The sequence below is a fragment of the Trachurus japonicus genome, chromosome 1 (assembly GCF_045865225.1).
Source record: "Trachurus japonicus isolate A0001 chromosome 1, Traja_1.0".
Lineage (NCBI taxonomy): Eukaryota > Metazoa > Chordata > Actinopteri > Carangiformes > Carangidae > Trachurus > Trachurus japonicus.
The window spans coordinates 20763023-20786305 of record NC_140907.1 but is presented as its reverse complement, the minus strand read 5'-3'; the positions used below and the strand labels follow the sequence as shown (position 1 = coordinate 20786305).

General features: G+C 42.6%; 2 protein-coding genes across 2 annotated transcripts in view; both read left to right on the top strand.

Moving 5' to 3' along the window:
* tcirg1a (T cell immune regulator 1, ATPase H+ transporting V0 subunit a3a) overlaps positions 1-2197 on the top strand; it is a 27047-nt gene extending 24850 nt beyond the window's left edge. The window contains exons 24-27 of the mRNA XM_085789194.1: positions 1114-1206; positions 1464-1584; positions 1733-1904; positions 2004-2197. Coding sequence (XP_085645320.1) covers positions 1114-1206; positions 1464-1584; positions 1733-1904; positions 2004-2088 — 471 coding nt within the window. The 3' untranslated portion in view covers positions 2089-2197. The remainder of the gene's footprint in view (positions 1-1113; positions 1207-1463; positions 1585-1732; positions 1905-2003) is intronic.
* A 4640-nt stretch (positions 2198-6837) lies between these two features.
* On the top strand, positions 6838-22048 carry LOC146991857 (uncharacterized). The gene is made up of 14 exons (XM_085779826.1): positions 6838-6926; positions 12396-12441; positions 13313-13460; positions 13554-13611; positions 13800-13881; positions 15817-15932; positions 16201-16366; positions 17257-17390; positions 18042-18125; positions 18246-18275; positions 18491-18559; positions 18660-18791; positions 19456-19578; positions 21628-22048. Exons 1-14 carry the CDS (start codon positions 6915-6917, stop codon positions 21718-21720), a joined length of 1293 nt encoding a protein of 430 aa, XP_085635952.1. The 5' UTR covers positions 6838-6914; the 3' UTR covers positions 21721-22048.
* The last annotated feature ends 1235 nt before the right edge of the window (positions 22049-23283 follow it).

The following is a 23283-nucleotide window of genomic DNA, read 5'->3' as shown; positions in this document are numbered from 1 at the left end:
ACTTAAAGGGATTGTTACTTCCACAGTTATCTCGTAAGTTTTCAGCATTGCGTTGTTCTTACCCATAAGTTGTTGAATCTGGTTTTTGAAGTATTACACAATTCACTGGAATGGGAGCTATGTAAATTCCGACTTTATTTAGAAAGGTTAGCAGAATATACTGTTTCATAGAAGCTGTATGCTTCAATAGAGGGTTTACTGTGGTCTTTTTTATAGAAAGATACAAAACTGGTCCAGTTCAAACATGCCTCGTCTACTGCACTGCCTTATTCCGTGGAGGGAAGGAGGCAAGATTTCTTTATTTTCTGTGGTCTGTTCTGTTTCAATTTACATATTTTGCCAGCAATTAAAAACGAATGAATGGCAGAAAGTGTTCCATGTTTTTATTCACATGAACATTTACTACAAAATTCATAAATGCAATACAATAATAAGACTTAAAAAGTAGACTGACCACATTTTTTAGCTATGTCTCTTTTTAAGTCTCTACAAAGCTCAGTTTTACTGTGTTGTATTAACATGTGAATATCTGACATTTCTGTCAGAGGTTACCTGACTGATGAGCATGACTATTGTACACCTATGTCTATTATAAAGGTATTTCAAACATATGCAACAGGAGTCAAGGTGAAAGGCAAGGCAAGGCAAGTTTATTTGTATAGCACAATTCAGACACAGGGCAACTCAAAGTGCTTTACAGGCGCATACAATCACAGTAAAAGCATTTAAAAAACACTGAAAATAGACCTACCCTTTCCTGGTCTTTATAAGTCATGTAAACATGAAACTTTTGTGTGTATCCATGGGTCTCACAATTCACCTAAACATGACATATCAGTGTGTGATGTTATTGCACCCATAAGTCATATAAACCTGACAATGTCCTCACAAGTAGCATTAAAATCAGGTTTGACCAAAAGATAGCCCTAGCCAAAATCTCAACAGATGGGCATATTCCTGGAAGCATGGGGAAGAAACACTTTGATTCCCCAGCCTCTAGGACCTTGGGAAAGGCATGTTCCCATTTTTCACATTTTTGTCATATGTCCCGATATGTCCTGAAAACACGTATGTGTGTGTGTGTGTGTGTGTGTGTGTGTGTGTGTGTGTCAGGAAAGAAAGCAGTCAACAGTGACGGACACCAGTTCTATCAACGCCCTGATGGGAGACCTGGAGGGAGGCAGTAGGGAGGAGGAGGAAGAGGAGGAGGAGGAGAAGGTGAGGAAAATAGATTCAGATTCAGATTCAGATTCAGATTCAGATGTGGACTCAGTCGCTGTTGGGAAGTCAATGATCTGTCCTCACACCATAGCAGAGGTCTGAGGTCTGGGAAAGTCCGAGCGTGTCTGAACTAACAGCTCTTATTGATTTGAGGCTCTCACCGCTGCACTCACCACGTTGTGTCATCTAGCTCGTATATGAATCTGCTTTTGAACCTGTCAATCGTCTTTTTGTTGCTGCAGGAGTTTGATGCAGTTGAGGTGTTAATGAACCAGAGCATTCACACCATAGAGTACTGTCTGGGGTGCATCTCCAACACGGCCTCCTACCTCAGACTGTGGGCCCTCAGCCTTGCACATGCACGTAAGTAAACTCAAAACACACGCATGCACGCACACACACACGTGACACATTCAATTAACTCAACCACTGATCCAAAAGATATTTCTTTCAGTTGTATTGTAAAGGGCACCTGGTGTGTGTGTGTGTGCGTGTTGTGCTTCCCCGCCAGAGCTGTCAGATTTGCTGTGGATGATGGTACTGCGTGTTTCCCTTTCTTGGCGAGGGATGCTGGGATCTGTAGTTCTGGTTGTCATATTCTGCTTCTTTGCTACACTCACTGTTTCCATCCTCCTGGTGATGGAGGGGATGTCAGCGTTCCTACATGCCCTCCGCCTGCACTGGTAAGACACACACACACGTATCATAACATTACATCCTTTCTGACAAACCTTTCTCTGATCCTCCACTGTTCTGAGCTCTGTCTCCATGTGTTTCTTCAGGGTTGAGTTTCAGAGTAAGTTCTACAGTGGGACCGGATACAAGTTCAGCCCATTCTCCTTCTCCAATATCATCCACTCCCTCTAAGCCAGACTAGCCTCTAGGCTAGTTCGGCTCCACGGCTGAGCTATAATTGACAGTGTCAGTGGTCACAGCGCCCCACCAGTTTTAATTTCTCTGTGTGCACTTTCGCTTAATCTTTCCAGAGCCTTCAGCTGGTTCCTGTATTCCAAATTGAAAACACAATAATCATATCAATAATAATATTTTTGCACATCACAATATACAATCTTTATATCCTACAGTTTCTACAGTCAGTCAGCCAGTCAGCGCTTGTGCAAACGGCTAAAAGAGGCAAAGTTTCTAAAACATCTTCCTTGCAATGTAAGAGATAACATAGCCGTTGCTAGGCAGTACAGTACTCTGCAATGTGTTTAAATACTGATAACTTTTTCTGTTCGACTCTACTGTGGGAGATTCTGTGCACAACTTGAATAAAGAGACATTGACCTCAAGATCCTGAGCGTGGTGACTCTTTTTCACCCACAGCTTGTATAGTGTGTTGTTATGGTTCAGCAGGACCTGGATGGCTTCACCAGTCCACAGATGTATACAGTTTAAAGGCTGATTATCATACTGGACAGCTGATCAACTTTCATTTCATGATGCCAATAGATCTTTGTTGGAGAAAAAAAAAAACTGTATGTGACCTCTTCACAAAACGGCTGACTTTTTGTTTTGGCAGCTCTGTGCTGCCCTCTGCTGCACAACATGTAGGCTAATTACTGAAATAAACACTTCACTCATGCCACAACGAAAAACAGAGTACTGAGTTCATACAGCCAGAATACTAATAGGCTACTCAACATGTGTTCCTCATTAGTTCTGACACAGTTTATGCAGATGCATAAAAAAATCTACAACAATTTGTAATTTGTTCACTTTATTTCTTTTTTACGTTTACTTTAAGGTCCCATATGCATGTGTCCAAATTGATTATAAACAGAGACAACCGAGAAAGGAGACCGTCCACTTCCAGTTATTTCCTGCGCCTTTGTGTCACGTGGGTTTCTCCACCTCCCCTCCCTTCAGGCAACTATCGGTCTGACTCTGTTCACTCCAACAGGAGAAATGAACGTGAAGTGAATCTCAATGAAATAAATGCTAGATCCATTTTTCACAAGCTACAGATCTTCACAGTGTTGAAATGTTAACATGACATTTTTCAGACAGATGATGGAACAAACTCTCGTGAGATCTCACAACACAGATTTCTTCTCTCAGTCATTTGTGGTTTTGGTTTCCTGTTGTGGACGACACTCCATGCTCAGATCTTTTGAGGGACTTAAATGTGAAACCATGACTTAATAGTCTAAACTGAAATAAAACTAGTATTTCTCTGCTTATAAATAATACTGTTACTGTTACTATTGTTGAACTATTAGACTGATATGATTTTGATCCGATCTTACATAAGCTGCAACATCAGTCACAAATTCATACAGTATCTTTATCTTCTGTGTACATTATCTTATAGTTTCCGCATATACACCTTCACACCATTGCTGGTAGACACAGTGTAGAGTCAAACAGACAAAAAACGAAAAGATGCTTGACATTTAGTCGGTATGATGTTACACAATTGAAGACATGTGTGGACATGGCCCCTCCCACACCCACTCACCCCATTTGCACTCTAGCAGGAGGTTTGTCTGCAGCAGCAGCGTCACGCTAACATTCAAGCTGGAAACTGAGGAGTTTCCTTCATAGATAAACATGATTATATAAGTAAATTGTATGTAAACAGACTTTCTGTCCTACAGGATAAAGTATGTATGGACATCAGAGCGCAGTTGCACAGTTTACTTGCATTACAATAGTCATGAATATGAGGTAATGTAGATTAAATGATCTGCTGATGAAGTCATGATCCTTGATTCCAAAACAACTGCAGCAGTGAAGTTTAGCTGCTTCAAGAACCTGTTAATAAAATAAAGAGGCGACACTGCAGTTGTTGCAAAGCTACTTCATTCAGTCAGCTCATCTGCTGTTTGCATAAGAATTATAAAGCCTGATGGCTGGATGTACATAGGATCTTCTTTATGTATTGTGAGACTGTTGCATTGATATAAGCCTTAGAAACACAATGTTTTTGTATGTATAATTTCACATCTTTCAACTAGTCCCTTCCTGTCTTGATTATTATAAACTGTTCCTGCTGTTTTCACGGCGCTTCGGTGTAACTGATTACAATGTTTTCTTGAACTGCAGTGTGTGTTTTCAATTACTCACCCTGACGCAGTTATTAGAAAGTTTCTCTGGAAGAAAATGCATGAAATTTCATCTGCCCCTGCTATGTTTCACAATTGAAGGTGTGACAAAACGGCCGCTCCATAGCTCTGAGGTCTACAGCAGTGTGTCTCTGACAATAAAGCTGCCAAACTGGTTTCAACAGGGCAGTTCTACACCTCCTCTTTGCAGGTGGGCAGGGCAATAATAGTTAGACAACTGCTACTAGACACAGTCTGGTCATCTCAGTGACTGTGTTGGGCATCCAATGGCAAATCAACCTTCCTGCCATGCAGGGTATTAGTTAAACATGTATAAAAAGTATTTAACTGAGTCCATTAGACAAAATAACACTAAAGCACAATTTATAATAATGAAAAATAAACTGCAATAATACGGCGGTCCTATCTAAAAAGAGACAACAACAGCACAACAAGCAATGAACAAGCCTTTACAGAAGAAATATCTGAAAGTATTTCAAACACATCACAAAAATAGTCACATATGCTGTCATTGTGTCACTTATATAAGCTAGGGTATAATATCGCTCATCTAATTTGTATGGCGTTTGACATAATGTAAATGTAAACTGCATAATGGCAACGCCTGTTTCCAATGAACGGCTGGTGACATTTAGAACCGGGTTCAGTGAACAGCTCTCAATAAATGCCACTTGGCATTCAACAATGCCTGCAGGTGAATTAGTCATTAAACTCTGCCCTGTGGTTTCCAAAGAACACCCCCATCAGTGAAGAGGTGCAGACAACCCCAATCCACCACTGAGCTCCACTGAGGATGTCCCAAGTAGGCTTAGTGTTATTAAACTTTGACAGTTATTTATTTAAATGACTGTTTGATTGAGTAGTTATATTAGCCATTTAACAGAAAGAAACATAATGCATTCAATAATGTACATGCATAGGAGATGACAGCAGGAGGCTGGCAACGCTGCTCCAATGGTTGCAAAATAGACATGAGAGAAGGATCATTGGCAACCCTCCATTGGTTTGTGAAGGGCCATTTTAACAAAGTTTGTCTTCTCCTGATTTGTCTGTCTGGAAATTGGCCATTTTTGAGTCAAAATGTTCAGAAGATAATGTGGCTTGTGAAAAATGAGTCCATTAGTCATTTTGGTGACTATGGGTCGAAAGAATCGACCATAATCCGGTTCATGTTCATTTCTCCCATTGGAGTCAATATGCAGGACCTGCTGGCTGCCAAAGGGCCAGAAAAAAATTGGGACGAGAGGGTGGAGCTGAGGAGGAGTGAAGGCCGAGTCATATGTGTCTTTAATTTATCCAACTACAATGGCACACAAACAAAAGGCTCAAGGCTCATTGCTGAACCGAGTGAAGACGCACCTGTGAGAATCTACAACTCAAGGTAAATGTTACAGATGACCTTTAAAGTAGTCTCAGAAGCTAATAACACGTGTGTCCACATTAAGCAGCAATATTTAGAGGATTGCATATAGAAGATACAGTGACCAAAATACCGTAAATAACGGATAGGTCCTTTAGGCTTTAAAAAAATGTGGCCTGGCCTATCAAACAGTAAGGAACATCAGTGTTTGATTGCTGCCTGATTTTTTCCCCCTTCATTGATAATGTGCTTACACTTTAATTGGCTAACCACAGGACTTTTTTTTCCTTCTCAACAGCTTCATTTAAAAGGAGTTGACATAAATACAAATAGTATACAGGGAACAGTATACAAGGAAAATACAGAGAACATGTGGGTGATGTTCATTATACAAGGTTATAGGCTACGTATTACAAAAGTCTATGGTTTTAATAGCTTTTTCATTTGCTGATTTGGTTCAGAAGTTCCATTTCTTTTTGAAAAACACAAAAGCAATGGGTTTACTTGGAAATGTTACTTTTATGACTATGACATTTTGCAAGAAATAAAAACAGATTTATTAAAAAGTAACATTTTCCTTTTTTCTTAGGGTAATTATGGAAACCAAAAACAACATTTTCCCAAAGTAAAATAAAATGTATAGTAAGAGAGTCAATAATAAATTTGCTAAGGTCTGCCCATAGTTTTTTCATGTAAGAGCAAAGCCAGAACAAAACCACAGGACTTAGTTCAATGCAACAATGTTAATTTACACATAGATCTAAACTATCTAAACGTCAGGCCTTCCACAAATGATGTGAAAATGGGATTAGCTATGGGCCATTTATTCTGGCTCTCCATACAAGCACAGATTGACGGAGGAGTTGGAGGTTTTACACAAAAGAGAATGAATTTCACTCAAAGCTGATTAAGCCTTTGTGCAACATTTGTAACTGAAGAAGCAAAAGTTTTTAAAGAGTTTCCAAAAGGAATAAAAACAAAAACATTACAATACAGATATCCTAATGAAAACGAACATAGCCTACACCCAGTTCTAAAGTAAATTTAGGCTACTTTCTGTCCGACCGTGTCCATAACATATCAGCGCCCTTTGTCAAGTGATAATCATTTTCCGTTCCGACGCTCCTTGAAGGCAGCACCGCTCTGCTCGGCTGCTGCTGCTCCACCCTCCACCCTCTCTCTACCCTCCGGCTTCACTAAGCACGAGAAGGTTTTAGAAACAGCGGAGTTATCCCAGTCTAACCCCGAGCGGAGCCCCGAGGATGAAACACGCGGTAAGTGCGACCAAAGGCGGCAGGTGGGAACCAGATAATTGGATGGGGAGGGTCTTGACAAGGCGCGTTACATTTTGTTCCCAAACGTCCACCGTGTGGGGCTGCTAGAGAGAGAACAGGGGTGGGTGTGTGTCTGCTTGGAGACGGAGGTCCGGGAGGGTCCTGCCAGGAGCAGACACCGCTGTGGCACCGAGCGGAGCCGCCCTCCTGCGGACCCCAGAGAGACCACCTCACCCCCGGAGCTTGGTGAAAGAGGGTTTAACAAAGGCACAGACGCTTTTCTCCGGCTTTTATTTGTGCTATAATTGCACAGATGTGACTTATTTTTTGAAATACATTTTCTTCGCAGTGTTTTTTTTTTTTGCCTCGCCGCAGCTTCGTGTGAAGCCGCTGGTTTGTGCAGGCCGAGAGCTTTCCACCCCTTTGTTGTCTTCTTGTGCATCTGACATGCCATCAGGTCTCCTAGGGAGGGGACATCAACCCCACCTCTTCCTCTCACGGCTGCTACTTGTGAGGCTTTCATGTGCGGTCGGAAATACCAGCTGGTTTAGTGCCAATTTTACATTTTAAAGGGCTAGTCCGTTTTTTGGTTGGTTGGTGCTTAGACATGTTGAGACGCCAGGAAGCACCAGCAGAGCTTTATGTGTCTGTGCGTGCAACGATCAGGAAGAATCAGTTTCAGACACTTTTGAAAATACGTGTTGAAACAATCCAGTATCTTTTTAAATGTTTGTTTTATTTATAATATTCAGTTCATCATCCCGTGAAATCAACACTTTCCTGTGGCATTACATATTTTCAGCCGCCTACTGTTCTCATGCAGGGATAGGCTACTTTAATCCATCATGATTTGTTGTTATGACACCAAAGTATGTCTATTGAGGACCTACTCAACTTAAAGGCCTCAAGAAATGAAAAGTGTATTTTCCCAGCTTCAATCCTGTATTAAACTGTTAATTTATCTTGATAAATAGCCTACCAAATTCATGTCAATGAGTTTTTCTTTTCTTCTTTTCTTTTTTTCTGTTTCACTGTATTTTCTCTTGTTTGGTGACTCATCCTCTTGTTGGTGGTCCTAATTTTCCATCCAGTCAAAATCAATTTCTTGAATGTTTGATGTTCTTGAATTTTGGTGACTCTTTCTCCAATTTGAAATTGAACATAGTAAGACCTGAGGCTAGCCCCATGATGCTGTCAGAAATTGTGGTCCCTTTATTAGACATAATGGATGCATCTCTGTCAATGAATGCTCCAGAAATCCTCCACAACAGAGTGCAGTTGAGATGTCGGTTACTGACAATACCACAGGTGGTTCTCAACATAAATTATACACTATTAGCTGCTGTAAATCTCAGTCAATATCTGTGGCGAGTCACACCCTGCCAGCTTGTTTTTACTGGAAATACAACAATGAGGAATGAATGGCGTTTTACGGTGTGTTTAACCTCACTAAGTCGTGACTGCTTTCGTGGCAACCACAGCAACAAAAGTACACATTTGTTGGTTCACTCCACAGTTTTACTACTGAGAACTGCCAAGCTTCAGAAGACGCTGCTACTGTGAGACTATAGGCTATTAGTTGCTCAGGCAGTCGTTGCAGGCAGGCACACATCCTGGTAGCCTGATGGTCGACTTGATCAATGATAAGTGAGCAAGCAGCAGTGAGTGAATGGACCTCTTTCATCCGTTTGCTTTTGATAATGGATCAACGATAATAGTAATGTCTGGCGCTTTATGCGAGTGAGTACATCTGGGAGCCTGGGATGGAGTCAGACTCACCACCCCAGCCCTGTCTGTCTGTAATTCATCTCCTAGGGTGGTTTTCTGTTCTTCTCACTGTCAAATGTGTTACTGGTATTTGATTTAGAGGTGAGATATCTTCTTACACTGTCCCTGTAATGCATGTGTCCAGTAGTGAACATTAACACAAAATTGAGTTAACATTTGTGACAAGAGCTGAATGAAATCATGATTTCATAGAGATATAATTAGTTAAATTATTGAGTAATCAGATGATGATTGATTAAATACTTTACATTTTAGAGTTTTAAGTTTTAAGACAAGAGGCTCTGGGCCACTTGGGACAATAAAGGCATCCAGCTTGGCTCTGATTGGCTCACTGCTTTCTGAGCAATCACAAATACAGCAGCCACCAACATGGACTATGGCTCAGTGCAATGACGGATTTGTTATTCAAAGAAGCCCTGACGGCTGGTTTTAAGACTTAGTTTTTAAATACAGGTTATGAGGCTTGAATACTTAGTGTTATTATACAAACAAGACTCTACCCTTAACCTTAAAGGAGGTTCAGGTTATTGCATGTATACCTCAATCTTCTCTGTCACTGGCAATAGCTGATATGTTTTCAAAGAACTTCACTCTCGCTTCCTCCCCATGAATTCACCAGGAGGGGAAAAAAAATGCGATTTCCGACTGGGCTTCCCGTTGACGTCAGTAAAAAGCCGAGGAGGGGCCATAGGGGAAAACCCAAGGGGGAAGTTGTGGGTTCTACAAGTGAAGACCACTTCCGCGTTCAAAAAGCTGCAGTTCCCGTCCGGCCTCTGGGGGCTGGGACCGGAAGTGAGCAACTCTCCATTGACCGCCATGTTAAAATAGCCGACTTTACAGCTTAAAAAAAACATATTTACAGCCTGGTGCCTTTTATTTTTTTGGTCTCTACCGATAGTTTCCACCTCCGTGAACACTGTGTGGGGGGGGGTTACCGTTTTAGTGTTGTTTAGGCTTCGTAAATGGGGGGGTGGTTACGTTGAGTGACAGGTTCACAGACAGTTACCGGCCGTTAATTGGTTGCTTCGAGTTCAGTGGGCGAGTTCTCGGCCGGAAAACCGCTGCACCTCTCCAAATATGGAAAGTAGGCTATACTCCCACTAAAATCCAAGATGGCGCAGTTCAAATCCCCGTAGTAGAGGCACAAAACAGACTCCCCCAAACCAATGGGTGACGTCACGGGTGCTACAGTCTATGGGAAAACCACGCCCACACCGTTCGCGGCAACCGGTAGCGGTAGTTGTGAAACAGGCGAAAAGCTGTTTTATTTCCTGCTGTAGTGCTGTTATTATGTCACTTTATTAAGTTTTAATATTTTTTCATGCGAGAAAGTTTGGATCCACATAATGTGATCGGCCGGCCAGCCTGCCTTGTCATCTCGGGGGAGAAAACAATTGCTAATTAACTTACCTGCAGGCTTTTAGAGGTTTATTTAAATTCTTTTTAGGAGATAAATGCTGGTCTAATTGGTGAAATGTAACAACTGTGGCAGTTGCATCAGTTTGTTTGAATGAATAGTGAAGCTTCATGTGTGTATTGGACAGAGGAGCATTGACTCTATAGCCTACCGTCCCAAGTTTCCAGAGGACAAGATCGCCTATTTTTCTCGCAAGAGCAAAATTGGGTACTCAAATAGGGCTAAATCGAGGTGAATGTTGCATATTATTTCTCAAAAATGTGCATTTAAGACCCCTTCAACACCTGAAACAGATATAAATACCAGGTGATGGATCCTTTAACACGAACACATGGACATCTAATATTGATATTTCTACTGTATTTAAATTATCAGCCTCAAAAAGAATTATTTGTACATGATTGCCAACAAATTATCTGTAACAATAACAAATTGTTGCAGCTCTAAACTGTGCAGAGCAGCATAGCTGGAGAAATGTTATTGGTGCAGCTCTGCTAAATTAAGGCACAGCGCTGCCTCAGAATAGAAAGGGAGCAGCTGAAAGGCAGACAGGTGCAGACTGTGTGGACTGACGGCCCTGAAGGCGAGTCGTCTTCCTCAGGCCCCACAAGATCGTTTTTTTTTCTACTGACAGTAAATACGGAGAAGTTTGACTGAGGTGGATGTGAGCAGTTGGTACTTTGGATCAACCTTAAACGCCTTCACTGACTTGCTTTGGATTTGACTAATCTGAATTCAGTCTTCATCTCTTACCTCTCAACAAAAGCGATTCATAATCCTGTTTAATGCTGCTGCCTTTAGAAGTAATGTGTCAGTGAACTGTGTTTGTGAATCAGTGATGATTTTTTAAAGTAAAAAAAATTGAATTCTATGTTTTCACTGGTCAGAGCTTTGAAGGTTGCTGCAGCAAGGAATTGTGGGACAGATATTCCTGTTGTTTCATTAGGCAGCTCAAGTAAAGGAGAGAAGATAGGAAGCAGTGAAGCTTATTTTCCCATGTAGAGAAGTGGACCAGCTCTGATCATGGCTGCTGATCAGATACTTAAGATATTAAGTTTGAACCTTCCTATGAAAGCCTGTGTACGCCTGTGTGTTTTGGGAGTGTAGTGCATTCAGCCAGAGATAGTTTAGTATTTTTCCTGAGGGTTAAACATCACAGAGTCACGGGTCACGTCACATTTAAACAGCTATCAGCTATCCTGCATTAATGAACCATTTATTTCACCAAGTTTCAAGCTGTGATGACCCAAGAGCCTCATGAATTGAGTAGACAAGCAGACGCTTTCTACTTTAACCCCACACACAGGCTATCTCTGAATGGCACGTGTGAATGTTTGAACAGGAAAGTTTATCAGTGACCTGTGAGAGTGGAGGTTGAGCTGCAGCAGTAGCAGCAGTTCACACGATTACATCAAAACTGACGGACTGGACTGATGGACACTATTGTACCAGGATACTAGTGTATTCACTGATAGTGTCTTATCAGTGAATCCAGGTAATATTGACCCCAAACCCTTTTGACTTGTTGGTCTCTGTAAAGTGTGTGCACAGCGGCAGCAGCGTCTCACTCTGATAGAAGTTCACTAGGCTGTTAGTTCCTCACTGCCTCCATATTTATTAATTTTATGGCTTAAACTGAATGTGATAAAGATTAAATCTCTCGACGTCATCATCATCAAAATCATCTTTCTTCCTCACCACATTGTCATTATGTGTTCATTATACTGTAGGCTTAATCTAGGGGTATTAATTGTCATTTGAGTTAAAATTCTCTACAATAAATCATCTTGATTTATTTTTTCCTTTTCCAAATCAAATGTTGAGTTGCATTATAACACAGTCACTTCATGCAGCTTAAAATAATTTGTAAGTAAAAGCCTAAAGAAGATGATATGAGTACAAACTGTCTATTTACACATCCCATGAGGCCAGTTAATGAAAGAGAAATAACTTTACAAACATAATGAAAATAAATTTCATAGATTACAATTTTTCTTTAAAGAGGGGAACAGAAAATGTTCTATGATGAACCCACCATTTTTTTTATTGTACTGCACACTCTGAGCTTCAAAACCACTACTCAGAAAATCATGCGTGGCATCACAGAATTGTTTCTGGTACAGATCTGAAATGATATGGATCAAGTTATATTTAGTTTCAAAATGAAAATATTGTATTGTAGATGCAGCCTCATGCCTTACATTGTGGAAGGTATAACAGTGCGCTGGGTTTCATCTCTAATCAACCCTCCTTCCTGTCTACAGATGTTGTGGTGTGTTGTAGTCCTGCTGGCTGCTGCCCTCAGTGTGGGTGAGTATCATCTCATTCAGACTCTGTAACTGAACACAGACATGTAGTGTAGTATAGGTTGATACACAAACTGAGAATGGTAAACTCTTAACACGTGAGAAATTTAAAAAACAACAGATTTTTCAACAGTACTATAGTGCAAGTGCAACTCTTTGCCATTACCGGTTTCATGAAAGCCAGTGGTGAAATGTGATGTGTAGAGATGTGACACTTGCACACACGCTTCAGCTGCATTCCACCAAGGTGAACCAGGTCTCGCCTTATGTGTCTCTTGTTCTGTGCATGCAAAAAATCTGGTTTAACAACTTTTCATTTAGCTTAAGTGATAAAGACATGATGTGTCTATACAGGATCAACGTTGCATTTTGTAATAGCTGTTGTTGCAAGACCCAGAATAATGCTGCTGTGAAGGAGCCATTAGCCGAGGGCCCTCCCCAGCAAACATGTCCAGCTGTGGGCCACATACTGTAGCACCACCAAGGCCCACACTATTGAGCCCAGGCAGGTGGCGTCCAAAAGTGCACTACCTGAAGTGTTGGCCGAGAGGATTTGGCCCCTTGGAGCCCTACCAAGGGTTTTTGAAAACCCTCAAGGGCTCTAAGTGGCAAAACTGCTGCGGGCCCCATAAAAGCTAACACACAGGAGGCCCATGTTGGCTCTGTGGGTAAGACCATGTTGGGTTGTCCACAGAAAACCTTCAGTGAGTCCCAAAAGGGAAAAACTGCTGTGAGCATCGTGTGGACAAACCTGTGTGGGGCCCACATGGGATTAGTGTACGCTGTCCCACAGTAAACCCACGACTACCGACAGTGGGGCCCGTACAGGCGTGTTTGTTTGGTCATTTAGTTTCTGCTCCTGCATTTTGTCACAGAGTCCTATCGAACCCATGAGAGTGAGCGTTTAGCCCATGGTCGCCAGCTGAAGATCTACCTGTCCAGGAATGCGGAGAAGCTGGAGTTCATCCCAGCATATGAGCCCAACAAGGTGCTTGTGTACTGGGAGAAAGGCAACATCCATAGGTGAGAAACACTTGGGGACACATCACGCTGCATTTGTGGACAGAACTTATTTCCAGTGCTGTTGTAGCTGATGCACTGATCTGTCCTCCTCAGGCTGGTCAAAGGCCGGGTTTCGGGCTCAGGAAATGACCGACGCTGGTATATTGACCAGGTAACCAGATACATTTGTTTTGTTTTTCTGTACATACAATCACTTGATGAATTGCGCAGGAAAAAGATGGTGCTTGATGTCAAAGTGTTGCACTTCTGTCCTTCCCCATTCATTTCTATCAGTTGTCCAAAGCTGAACACATCTTACATGATCCTGGTCCTCACAGTGTATTTGTGGGGTTTTAACAGGTGACCTATGAGGACCAGGGGACCTACATTGAGAGAGACTTCTGGAGGAATGAGGTTTCTGCTTTTCAAGTGGCTGTCACACGTGAGTAACAACGAGGTCGATTAGCCCTGGATACTAAGAACTGTAGGTTCTGTAGAGGAGCTAACGTTGTGAGTTCAGCATCAAACTTCCTCCCTTGACTCACCAACGGTTGTTAACCAGCTAGTCCCAATCCAGCTAGATCGTGTCATCACTTCCTGTAAATTACCGTAGCCTCCAGTCCTGCTCACGGGACGTATTCTCACCTTGTCTATTGTAAGCTGCAATGATGGGTAAAGCTTAAGGCGAGCAACTATCATCACCACCACCCGCTGCCTGCAGGAAACCACGTTCAGCAACAGAGTATAGTTGCATATGGCCACAACATCTGCTGTTCATAATGGTAGGTGTTGAAAACAGTAGCACGAGGAGAGCAGGGTCATAAAGTCCATTAAATGACTCTGTAATGTCACCGACACAGCAGTATCCAGTTTGGAGCCTGTGAATATTCTCATTCATCCAGGTCATAGTTATCGCAAGGAAATTTCAATCGAACACAACTGGACTTGGTTATTTGTCTTAGAAGACGTTTCACCTCTCATCCAAGAGGCTTCATCAGTTCATGTCCAGTCCCAGCCTGGTCAGATGCGAGCATGTCCAGTTGCGTTCGATTGGAATTTCCTTGAGACATCTATAGTTTGCCAACATTAGCTAAAATCATCTACCACAAGCTGCTTTCAGATCAGGAACGCTTTACTAGAAAACCTGCATCATGCCAAGCCAAGCTTACCCAGGTTTTCAAGTTTTCATTTGTAGTGTTGTAGTTTGTAGTGTAGTGTAGCCTAGTTGTCAAAATTTGCAACAAAACAGTCTGCCATGATTTGAGGGAAAGACACATAGGACCCAAATGGAAAGAACACAAGGTGACGGGAAACAAAAGGAAATTTATGAAAACAAAAAAGGGGCAAGACCAAAAGATTTCTGAACACACAAGTACAACCAAAAATCAGAAAATCCAAAGTAAATCAGAACAACTAGAAAAGAGACACAGCTGGGAACTCACGAGGATCAGGAAACAGAGGAGAACCACGGAGGATGAGATGAACTGGCAACAGGAGCGTAGAACAGAGAGTACTGTAATAAATACACGGATAAAGGGAAGACAATGAAACACAGGTGCAACATATTAGGGTGGTGCAGGTGCTGATTAAAGGCGGGAAACACAAGAGTGCAGGAAGAGAAAGGATTTTCAAAATAAAACACTTTTCAACCTTCATATAATATTTTCATAACTTTTGTGATGGTACATCGACTTACAACAGGTTGAATGACACCTCTGTCATGGCCTGAGGGGGTCTGTATCATTATGGTCTGTATCGCCTTCACTGGCACTAAGCAGCTTTGAGCAGCATGGCAGGAACCCGGCTCTCACTTAAGTTTCACTTTCACTTTTGCGAGTCACGATGAGGAGGGAGCAGCAATGCGGCACCTTTCCGTCGGATTGTGTATGTGTGTTTACTGTGAAATGATCCGCTGGTAACAGAAACTTAGTTTGGACGTCTTCTGTTAATTTCCATGCACCGGGAGATCAGGATGTTTACGGTGCCGCGCTACGCGCTAGTGCTCATGGGAAATGGAGTCTTCCTTCAGGCAAAACACTACCGCTTTGGGCCACTGGCACCGCCAAACTCAACCAAAACTGAAAGTTCTTTAGTACTGCTTTAAACTAAAAGGGGAACATGTGGAAGATGTGTCTGCATAGTTAGCTTAGAGAAAATCATTTTTCTCTTATTTGTGGATGCTGAGTCTGTACTTGGACATCAGACCACCTGCTGACAACCTCAGTCAGAGATCCACTCCTCTCAGACTACAGGGCTTTTCCTCTATTGAATCCTCTTCATCTGCCTTCGTCTTTCCTTAACTCTACCTGGTTACTGCAGTGTGGCAACATTGCAAAAAAAAAAAAAATCATTCTCTCTCTCTTTTTCTCTTTTCCAGCCAGACATAACTATGTGAAGTGTGTAGCAGGAGAGACTCTCTACATCTCACTGGAGGGCATTCAACTGGCCGACGCTGACCTCGTCTTCTTCTCACCAACTTCTAACATCACACTGGTGAGAAAGAGAATGATGGATGGATATGATAATTAATAGACACCTGGTATTTACACATGATCTAAAATCAGATTATACAGGTTCTGTGCTTATCTTCTGTGCTTACATCCAATATCTTAGTTATTCTCATTAAGATCCCGTCTACTTAGAGCTGCTGGCACGTTTACACCTGTTTCCAGGCACAATGCAAGTCAGACTACTTACAGCAGACATGATCAAATATATTGCATTTTAACAAGGTTCTTTGTCTTTGTCTCTTTGTCCTTAGGTGCAGGCTGGTTCTCGGGTATCACAGGACATTCCCGAATACTTTGACCGGGTTTATACCAGGTCAAAAATTGAGATCTTGAACGTGAACACCAGTGATGAGGGACATTACTACCTGAGGGACAGAAAGGGTCGGTTGGTGTCCGATACCAGGATGGACCTGACAGGTGAGTCCCCGTTTCGATCTCTTGATTTATTCTCCATTCCTTTGAAGGATCAGCTTCAGTTTGGTCCATTATGTCAACACAAGTATATTCATAATGGACAGATCATACACTTTAAACTGTAAAAGGGACATACAAATGAAGAGAATATGATGTCTACGGTGTCTATGATGTATGTATGTATATGTATAATGATGTGTGTATATTAGGGATGTAACAGTGTGGAAAATATGTGAATAAAAGACAGGAATACAGCTTATTCATCAGGAAAAGTTCCTGTGGTGCAAGTTTAAATGAACAAACAAGCAAACTTGACCATTTCATTTCATTTCTGTATGAGAACACGAGTCTATGTTCCTGTGTGTGTGTTAGCTTTTTATTTTTTTCCCTTGAGCTAAAGTTACAGAAATCAACTTTTTTTTTTTTTTAATATATATATAAATATACTATACTGTATCTGCCAGGTGCTTGTATTGACCCTGAGGGCAGACAGGCCGGTGACCTCAGTCCTTTTGAACACTGATTGATTGGTATTAGGAAAGTGAAGTTAAGTAACTACTTTTACACATCAGCTTATCTTGCTGCCATCGAAACGAAATCCACCACGGCTGAGAGCTGAAGGTTCCCACGTGGGCTATTCCCAATATATGGCTGGCTTTTCCACTGGGATCTATGAAGGCAATGCTGATGCCGGAGCATTACATATTATTATTACTGAATACATACTGCAAGTAAAGGCACATGAAACATTTTTAATGTGGCCTTTACTGAGTTCAGCTATTGGGCCATAAATCAATGTCCAATAAGTGTCTCAGCGTCATAATGTACATTTTTATTCAAAAGGTGATTCTGGCCTATTTTCCCACCCTTTTGTTTTTCTTTTCCCACTTCAGACAAGCACGAAGCTGTTGCGGCAAACCCTCTCATGGCTCTGCTCCTGCTGCTGGGTATCCCAGCTGGAATTTGCTGCTGCTGTCGGAAAAAGATTTTCAAGAAGAACAAAGCCAGCACCACTGCAACACTACAGGTACAGACAGTTGGTCCAGACCCCCCAGTCTCCATCTGGACAAAAACCACAACAACATCTGAAGCATAAATCAAAAGACATGATTTGAATGGATTACATGTACAGACATGCCAGAAATGAAAACATGTTAGTCTCTTGTTTCCCTGAGTCTGGCCACCAAACCTTAATATTTCACATTCACAGAGCTTAAAGGACAACTCCAGGCAAATTTAACCTGGCTGGGGCTTTAAGTTCCTAATATTTTAGGTCTAAAAGAATGAATCTAAAGATTTTCTTTTTAATTGCTCCTGCTAGTTCTGTCTCTCCCTGCATCACCACAGCAGCGTATAATGGGAGCGGACGGATCTTAGGCTGTTTACATCCCACAGAACCGCAACCGCATCAGATGGCTATTCAAACATACACCGAGGGGTTTGTTTGCTTCAAGAATGCTGACATGTTTGTAAACGAAGCTGTTATACAAAGTCTCGCGCGATGCAGGTTAAACTCTTAACTGGGATGATTGTTTCCTGTGCGTCTGTTCCTCCATTGCTTTTGCAACATCATCAGTGTCTAATATCATTGTAAATGAGTAAACATCTTTAATCAAAGAAAATAATCAACCCCTAATCAGTCTTCTGTGTGGTTGTCTGTCTCTCTGTTTCTCTGCAGACTTCCCCAGGAGTAGTCCACACACCCCCCAGTGGTCCTGTTGGTCCCTCCCCTCCCTACAGCTCTCCTGGACAGCCAGGGGCGGTGAGACCCTCCTCCTCCTCGTTTCTCTTATTTATTGTCCATGTGTCATGTGAATGTGAGAGAATTTGCACTTGATCTGTTACTAAATGAAATCCTATTTGTGTTGTGTGTCATTTGCAGGCTTACTTCCACGGCCCCGACCCGTCCATGGTACAGAACACACTGCGACACACACACACACACACACACACACACACACACACACACACACACACACACACACACTTCCTCCATTACAACTTACTGACCATGTAGCTGCTCAGTGTGCAGTAGTGCATGTGTGTCACTGTTTTCCTGGACTGTACAATGTGTAAGTGTTTTTTTTTTGTCTTGTGTACACTGTGTGTGTCTGTGTGTGTATGTAGGGTCCCGCAGTCCATCCACCTCCTGCAGCCACAGGCCCAGCCCCCTGGAATGGCCCCCCACCCTCTCCAGTAAGTATCACTACAAGCCTCCTTTCCTGAATATAAGTGGAGTCAAGGATTTGTGTTTTTCTGGACTCCACATGTTCTGGTTCCCTGTCTCCCCCTGCAGGGTTTTAATCCAGCCTACCCACCCCAGAACCCCACCTACCCCCCAGCCGGTCCAGCCATGATGCCCCCCGCGGGCCCGCAGTGGAACGGTCCACCGCCGGGCCAGTACCCACCCGGACCTGGAGCTCCAATGGTATTTAACCGAGAGGAATCTTTTAGAGGAATGCTGGGGTCATTTCACCTTTTGACCTTTCAGCTGCTTCAGCTCAGAGTCTCAAGAGACTTCGGAGGTTGTGTATCTGAAAGAAAGCTGACACTTCTGCAGCAAACACAGTGAAAATGTGTGTTTCCCGTTTATCCAAGACTTGTTCTGACTCGTTCTCCTCAGCACCACTGCCCAAATCAGTCGGGCATGAAAAATATAAACATATTGTAAATATAGATGAGTATTTGCTGTGATGCCCGTGTCTTTATACTAGCCCCAGTTGCCTTTGTACACATGCTCACATTTCTTGTTTGTATAAGTAAATGAGCTGCATTATTCAAAGCATTTTACTTTACCAGTCACAACACACACATTCATGCTTTTTCCTATACAGAGCGCTTTTTTTCTAGAACACACATTCACAGACCAATGATTCAGTAGGTTGGGTTCAGTAGTAACATGACTGGACGAGGTTTGAACCACTGACCCTCTGATTAGTCGACAACCCACTCCCACTCTATGTCTTCATCCACAGCCACCTGTGTGTATATACAGTTATGTATAGTGTTAAATTTTGCCAGATTTGGTGACTGTCACCTAAATCGTGTGTGTGTGTGTGTGTGTGTGTGTGTGTGTGTGTGTGTCTGTGTAGGGTTATGCTCCAGTCATGTACAGCAGTCCTCCACCCGCAGCAGGTGAACCTGTTAAAGAGGAAATGAAGATGGAGAACATGGCTCCCTCACCTGCCGACCCCCTGCTGAATGCCGCACCAGAGGTAGGTAACACACAAACACACACACACACACACACACTAGAGTTTAGATTCTCAGTCTCAGCCCGAACCCGGCCCGGGGCCGACATTTCACATCAATATCCGAGCCGGCATGCCCAACCTTTGATCAAGCATTTGTGTGTTGATTTTTTTCATGGCTTTATTAGCCCAGTGAGGTGGGCAGAAAACTATGCCATAATCAGCAATATTTCATGTAACTATTTATTTTTCGAAAAGTAAGCCTGCACGTAACGGAAGTGTGCCATGTTGCACACAGTTAAAAAAAAAAAAAAAAAGCATCACGTCTCCTTCACGTGCAGCAGCGGTGCGCACGCCACACACTGACTGCATGCATCACCGGTCTGCTCGTGCAGCAGCAGCTGAGCAACATGGAGTTCCAGAAAGTCAGGAGAATTAGGTTTGAGCACCTTTGATGGAAAGTGGGAGGTGTGGAGGGTGCAGCAGCTGCTGGCAGAGATGTGCTGCATGACTGAGGACCCTGGACAGCGCCGCCGTCGAATTTAAACAGGCCACGAATTAAAAAAAGATAAATAAAGATAAAGAAAATGTCGGGTTTAAATCGGGCTCGGGCTCATAATTACAGTTAATGTGTCGGGCCGGGCCGGTCTCGGACACAACGTGCACGGGCTCGGTATGAGTCGGGCTTGATTATTTTGGCCCGATCTAAGCTCTAACACACACACACACACACTGCAGGGATGGGGAGGGTGAAAAGCTAGCTCCCTACAGGCAGACCTTCTCCTCTTTTCACACATCCAGCTGAAAGGACACCAGTCTGACAGGACACACATGAATGAACCATTAAAGCCTTAATGAAATGCTGCTGCAGAGAACCTAAACCTCGCTCCGCAGCCGTCACGTTCAGCTGATTATCTGGAGTCGGTTCAGCACTGCTTTGCAGATCAAACTCTCAATCTCGTAGTCAGTTGCTGGTGACAGTCTGTGCGCCACCTGTTGCTCTTTCTATAACAGTTGGAGGCATGTGAGCTCAGCTGAGAGCCGAGCATTGAGCGCTTTATTCAAAACTTACAGTCGTGGATTATAGTCAGGTTTCATACACTAATGAAACGCACATCGCTTTTCACTAACACAACACACTCTGACATATGACCCAACTGTGAGTCAACAACTTGATTGTAGGAGTCAGCCATGATAAATTCAGACTAGTTGTGTTTTCACTTAAAGGGATAGTTCAACATTTTGGCAAATTGGCCCATTGCCATAATCCCTATAGTCATAGCAGTAGGTTTGTTACCTTTAATTGTCGGTGTAAGCTATTTTTAAAACGGCAGAGAGGGCAGGCTGCTCAGAGCTACGCTACAGACGCTAAAACTCATCAAATACAAAAACTCCAAAACGCTTGTGACCTGCACAATCACCACGCTATGAAATAATAATTGAAAGTAATGAGACAGAGTTGTTTTCGAGGTAAATACAGCGACTGCTTGCTGAAAAACTGTCCCTGACGCGCATCAGCGGTTTTGCATGAATTTACCTCTAAAACAACTCAGCCTCATAACGTTCCGTTATTATCTCATAGCGTGGTGAATGTGCAGGTCACAACTTGTCCACCAGAGCGTTTTGGAGTTGTTGGATTGTGTATTTTATGAGTTTGATGAGGGAAACCAAGAAATCCCATGAGCCTCCGTAGCGTAGCTCTGAACAGCTCGCCGCTCTGCTCTGCCGTTCTAAAAATAGCTTACACCGACAATTAAAGGTAATGAACCTACTGCTATGACTATAGCGATTATGGCAATGGGCCAATTTGCCAAAATGTTGAACTATCCCTTTAATTAAAAAGCTGAAATTTTGTTCTCTTTGGTGTTTCTCTCTGGTGGTCTCCCTCTCACTGACACACTCCCCTGCCCACCCAGAAAACTTCCCTGGATGAGTGTGTGTGACGTGGGGGAGGGGGATGTGTTTTGTATCTGGAGAGGAAGGAACCAGAGAGACAGACATCAGTAGAGAATCGTGTTTCCTGTCTGCTGATTGGCTGCTGACTTCCTCTGTCCCTGTCTCTGCTGTCCTCAGGCTGCTGCTCCCACCGCTGCTCCCACTGGGCCCCCCACCTCCTCAAGCTACCAGTTCAACGTCGAAGGAGCATCCGCCCCCAACTTCTTGTAGGGACACTGACCTCTGGAGCAGCTCCCTCTCTCCCCCCATTGATGTTAGACTGCCCCATTACCCCTCTGTCAGGGTTTCCACTATCTAAAGCACAGAGCAAATTAGAGACGCAAAACTGTGCTAAGTGGGAACAAAGGCGAACATTTGGACATTAGATTCTTTTCTTTGCCTCCTTCCCTTGTTGGAAACAATGAGTTATTAGTCTGAACAAACGGATCAGTGGTGTGGCCCTCAGTGAGTAGGAGTCAGTTATTTGGAGACCATTAACCCACTTACATAGGCGAGGAGACAAAGGACAGTGTTGATCAGAGAAATGATTAGTAAATCTCAACGACAGGGCTGACTCGACTTTACTAGTTTCAGTTTTTACAGATTTCATTAACACATGGTTGTGTTTTTCAGTCCAGGAGTCCAATCGCGTTATGTCTTTTTTCTATTATTCTTTTTTGTTTTTAATGTTTTACACTAGTAAGAGCTGACTTTTGACGTACTGTGCCAGGAAACTGAGGAACCCAGAAAAAAAGTACTTAACATTTCCCCAAAAGTCAGAGTTTTGGAGCACCAAAAGGAAACCAGGAGGCAACTAAAAGCCACTCAGTCAGTAGTAACGGCCAACAGACGGAAGAGAGATATATTCACAGACAAATAAGGAGCCCTGAGGTGTGTTCAGCCTAAACACAGAGGAAATATTTGTCTCAAATTTGGCAGGTGAAGTGTTTTCATGGTCTTTGCATTGTAAACAGTCCATAGACTTGACCAGAGGTTGCAGATGAGTAGAAACAGGGGCTGTGCTGAGCAATAGCTTTGGTTATTACTTACCTCTTACAGCCTGTGAATTGACACACAGCTTTAATGGTATATAGGACTATTTAGTAGCGTCTGCATACAGTCCAGTCATAGACTGTAAATAAAGATGAATGTAGCCTCCGATGTCACGCACAGGTTTCTGAAGAGTATGTGGCGGCATACGAGGCCACACCCTCAATTATACATAACTTGAAGCCTTAATAAAATTTAAATGGTTATATATAAGTTATATAAGAAAAATAACAACATACACAGGGACAACTGGTATTGGCTAAATGGTAGAAGCCCTCCCATATCTTTGCAAAAAAAGTTGTTAAATTATAGTCACATGGTAGCTCTGGTTGATGAATGTCTAATTTTAATCCAGTGGAGAATTTTTCTGAGCTTTGTCAGTTCTACTTGTCAAGTTTTTCGATGGCCAGTTAACTGGTTTTCGTGCAAACAGATAAATCGCTTAACTGTTGATGAGTATTAAGTATTGTTAGTCCACCCACCCGATATCACCACCGCCCATAATTACCCATACAGTTCTCATGAAGAAGTAAATTAGCAATAGAGACCAAAACTGTTGACATGACATTTTAACATGGGAGTCTATGAGCAACGACTCACAGTTAGAGACAAACTCTAGTGGTCATTAGAGGAACTGCAGTTTTGGCTTCATGTTCAGTCCTAGAGGCAACTCCAGCCCAAATATGGCAACTATATTTATATATGATTACGTCATTAGGGGGACTCGGCATAAGAGCTGACAAA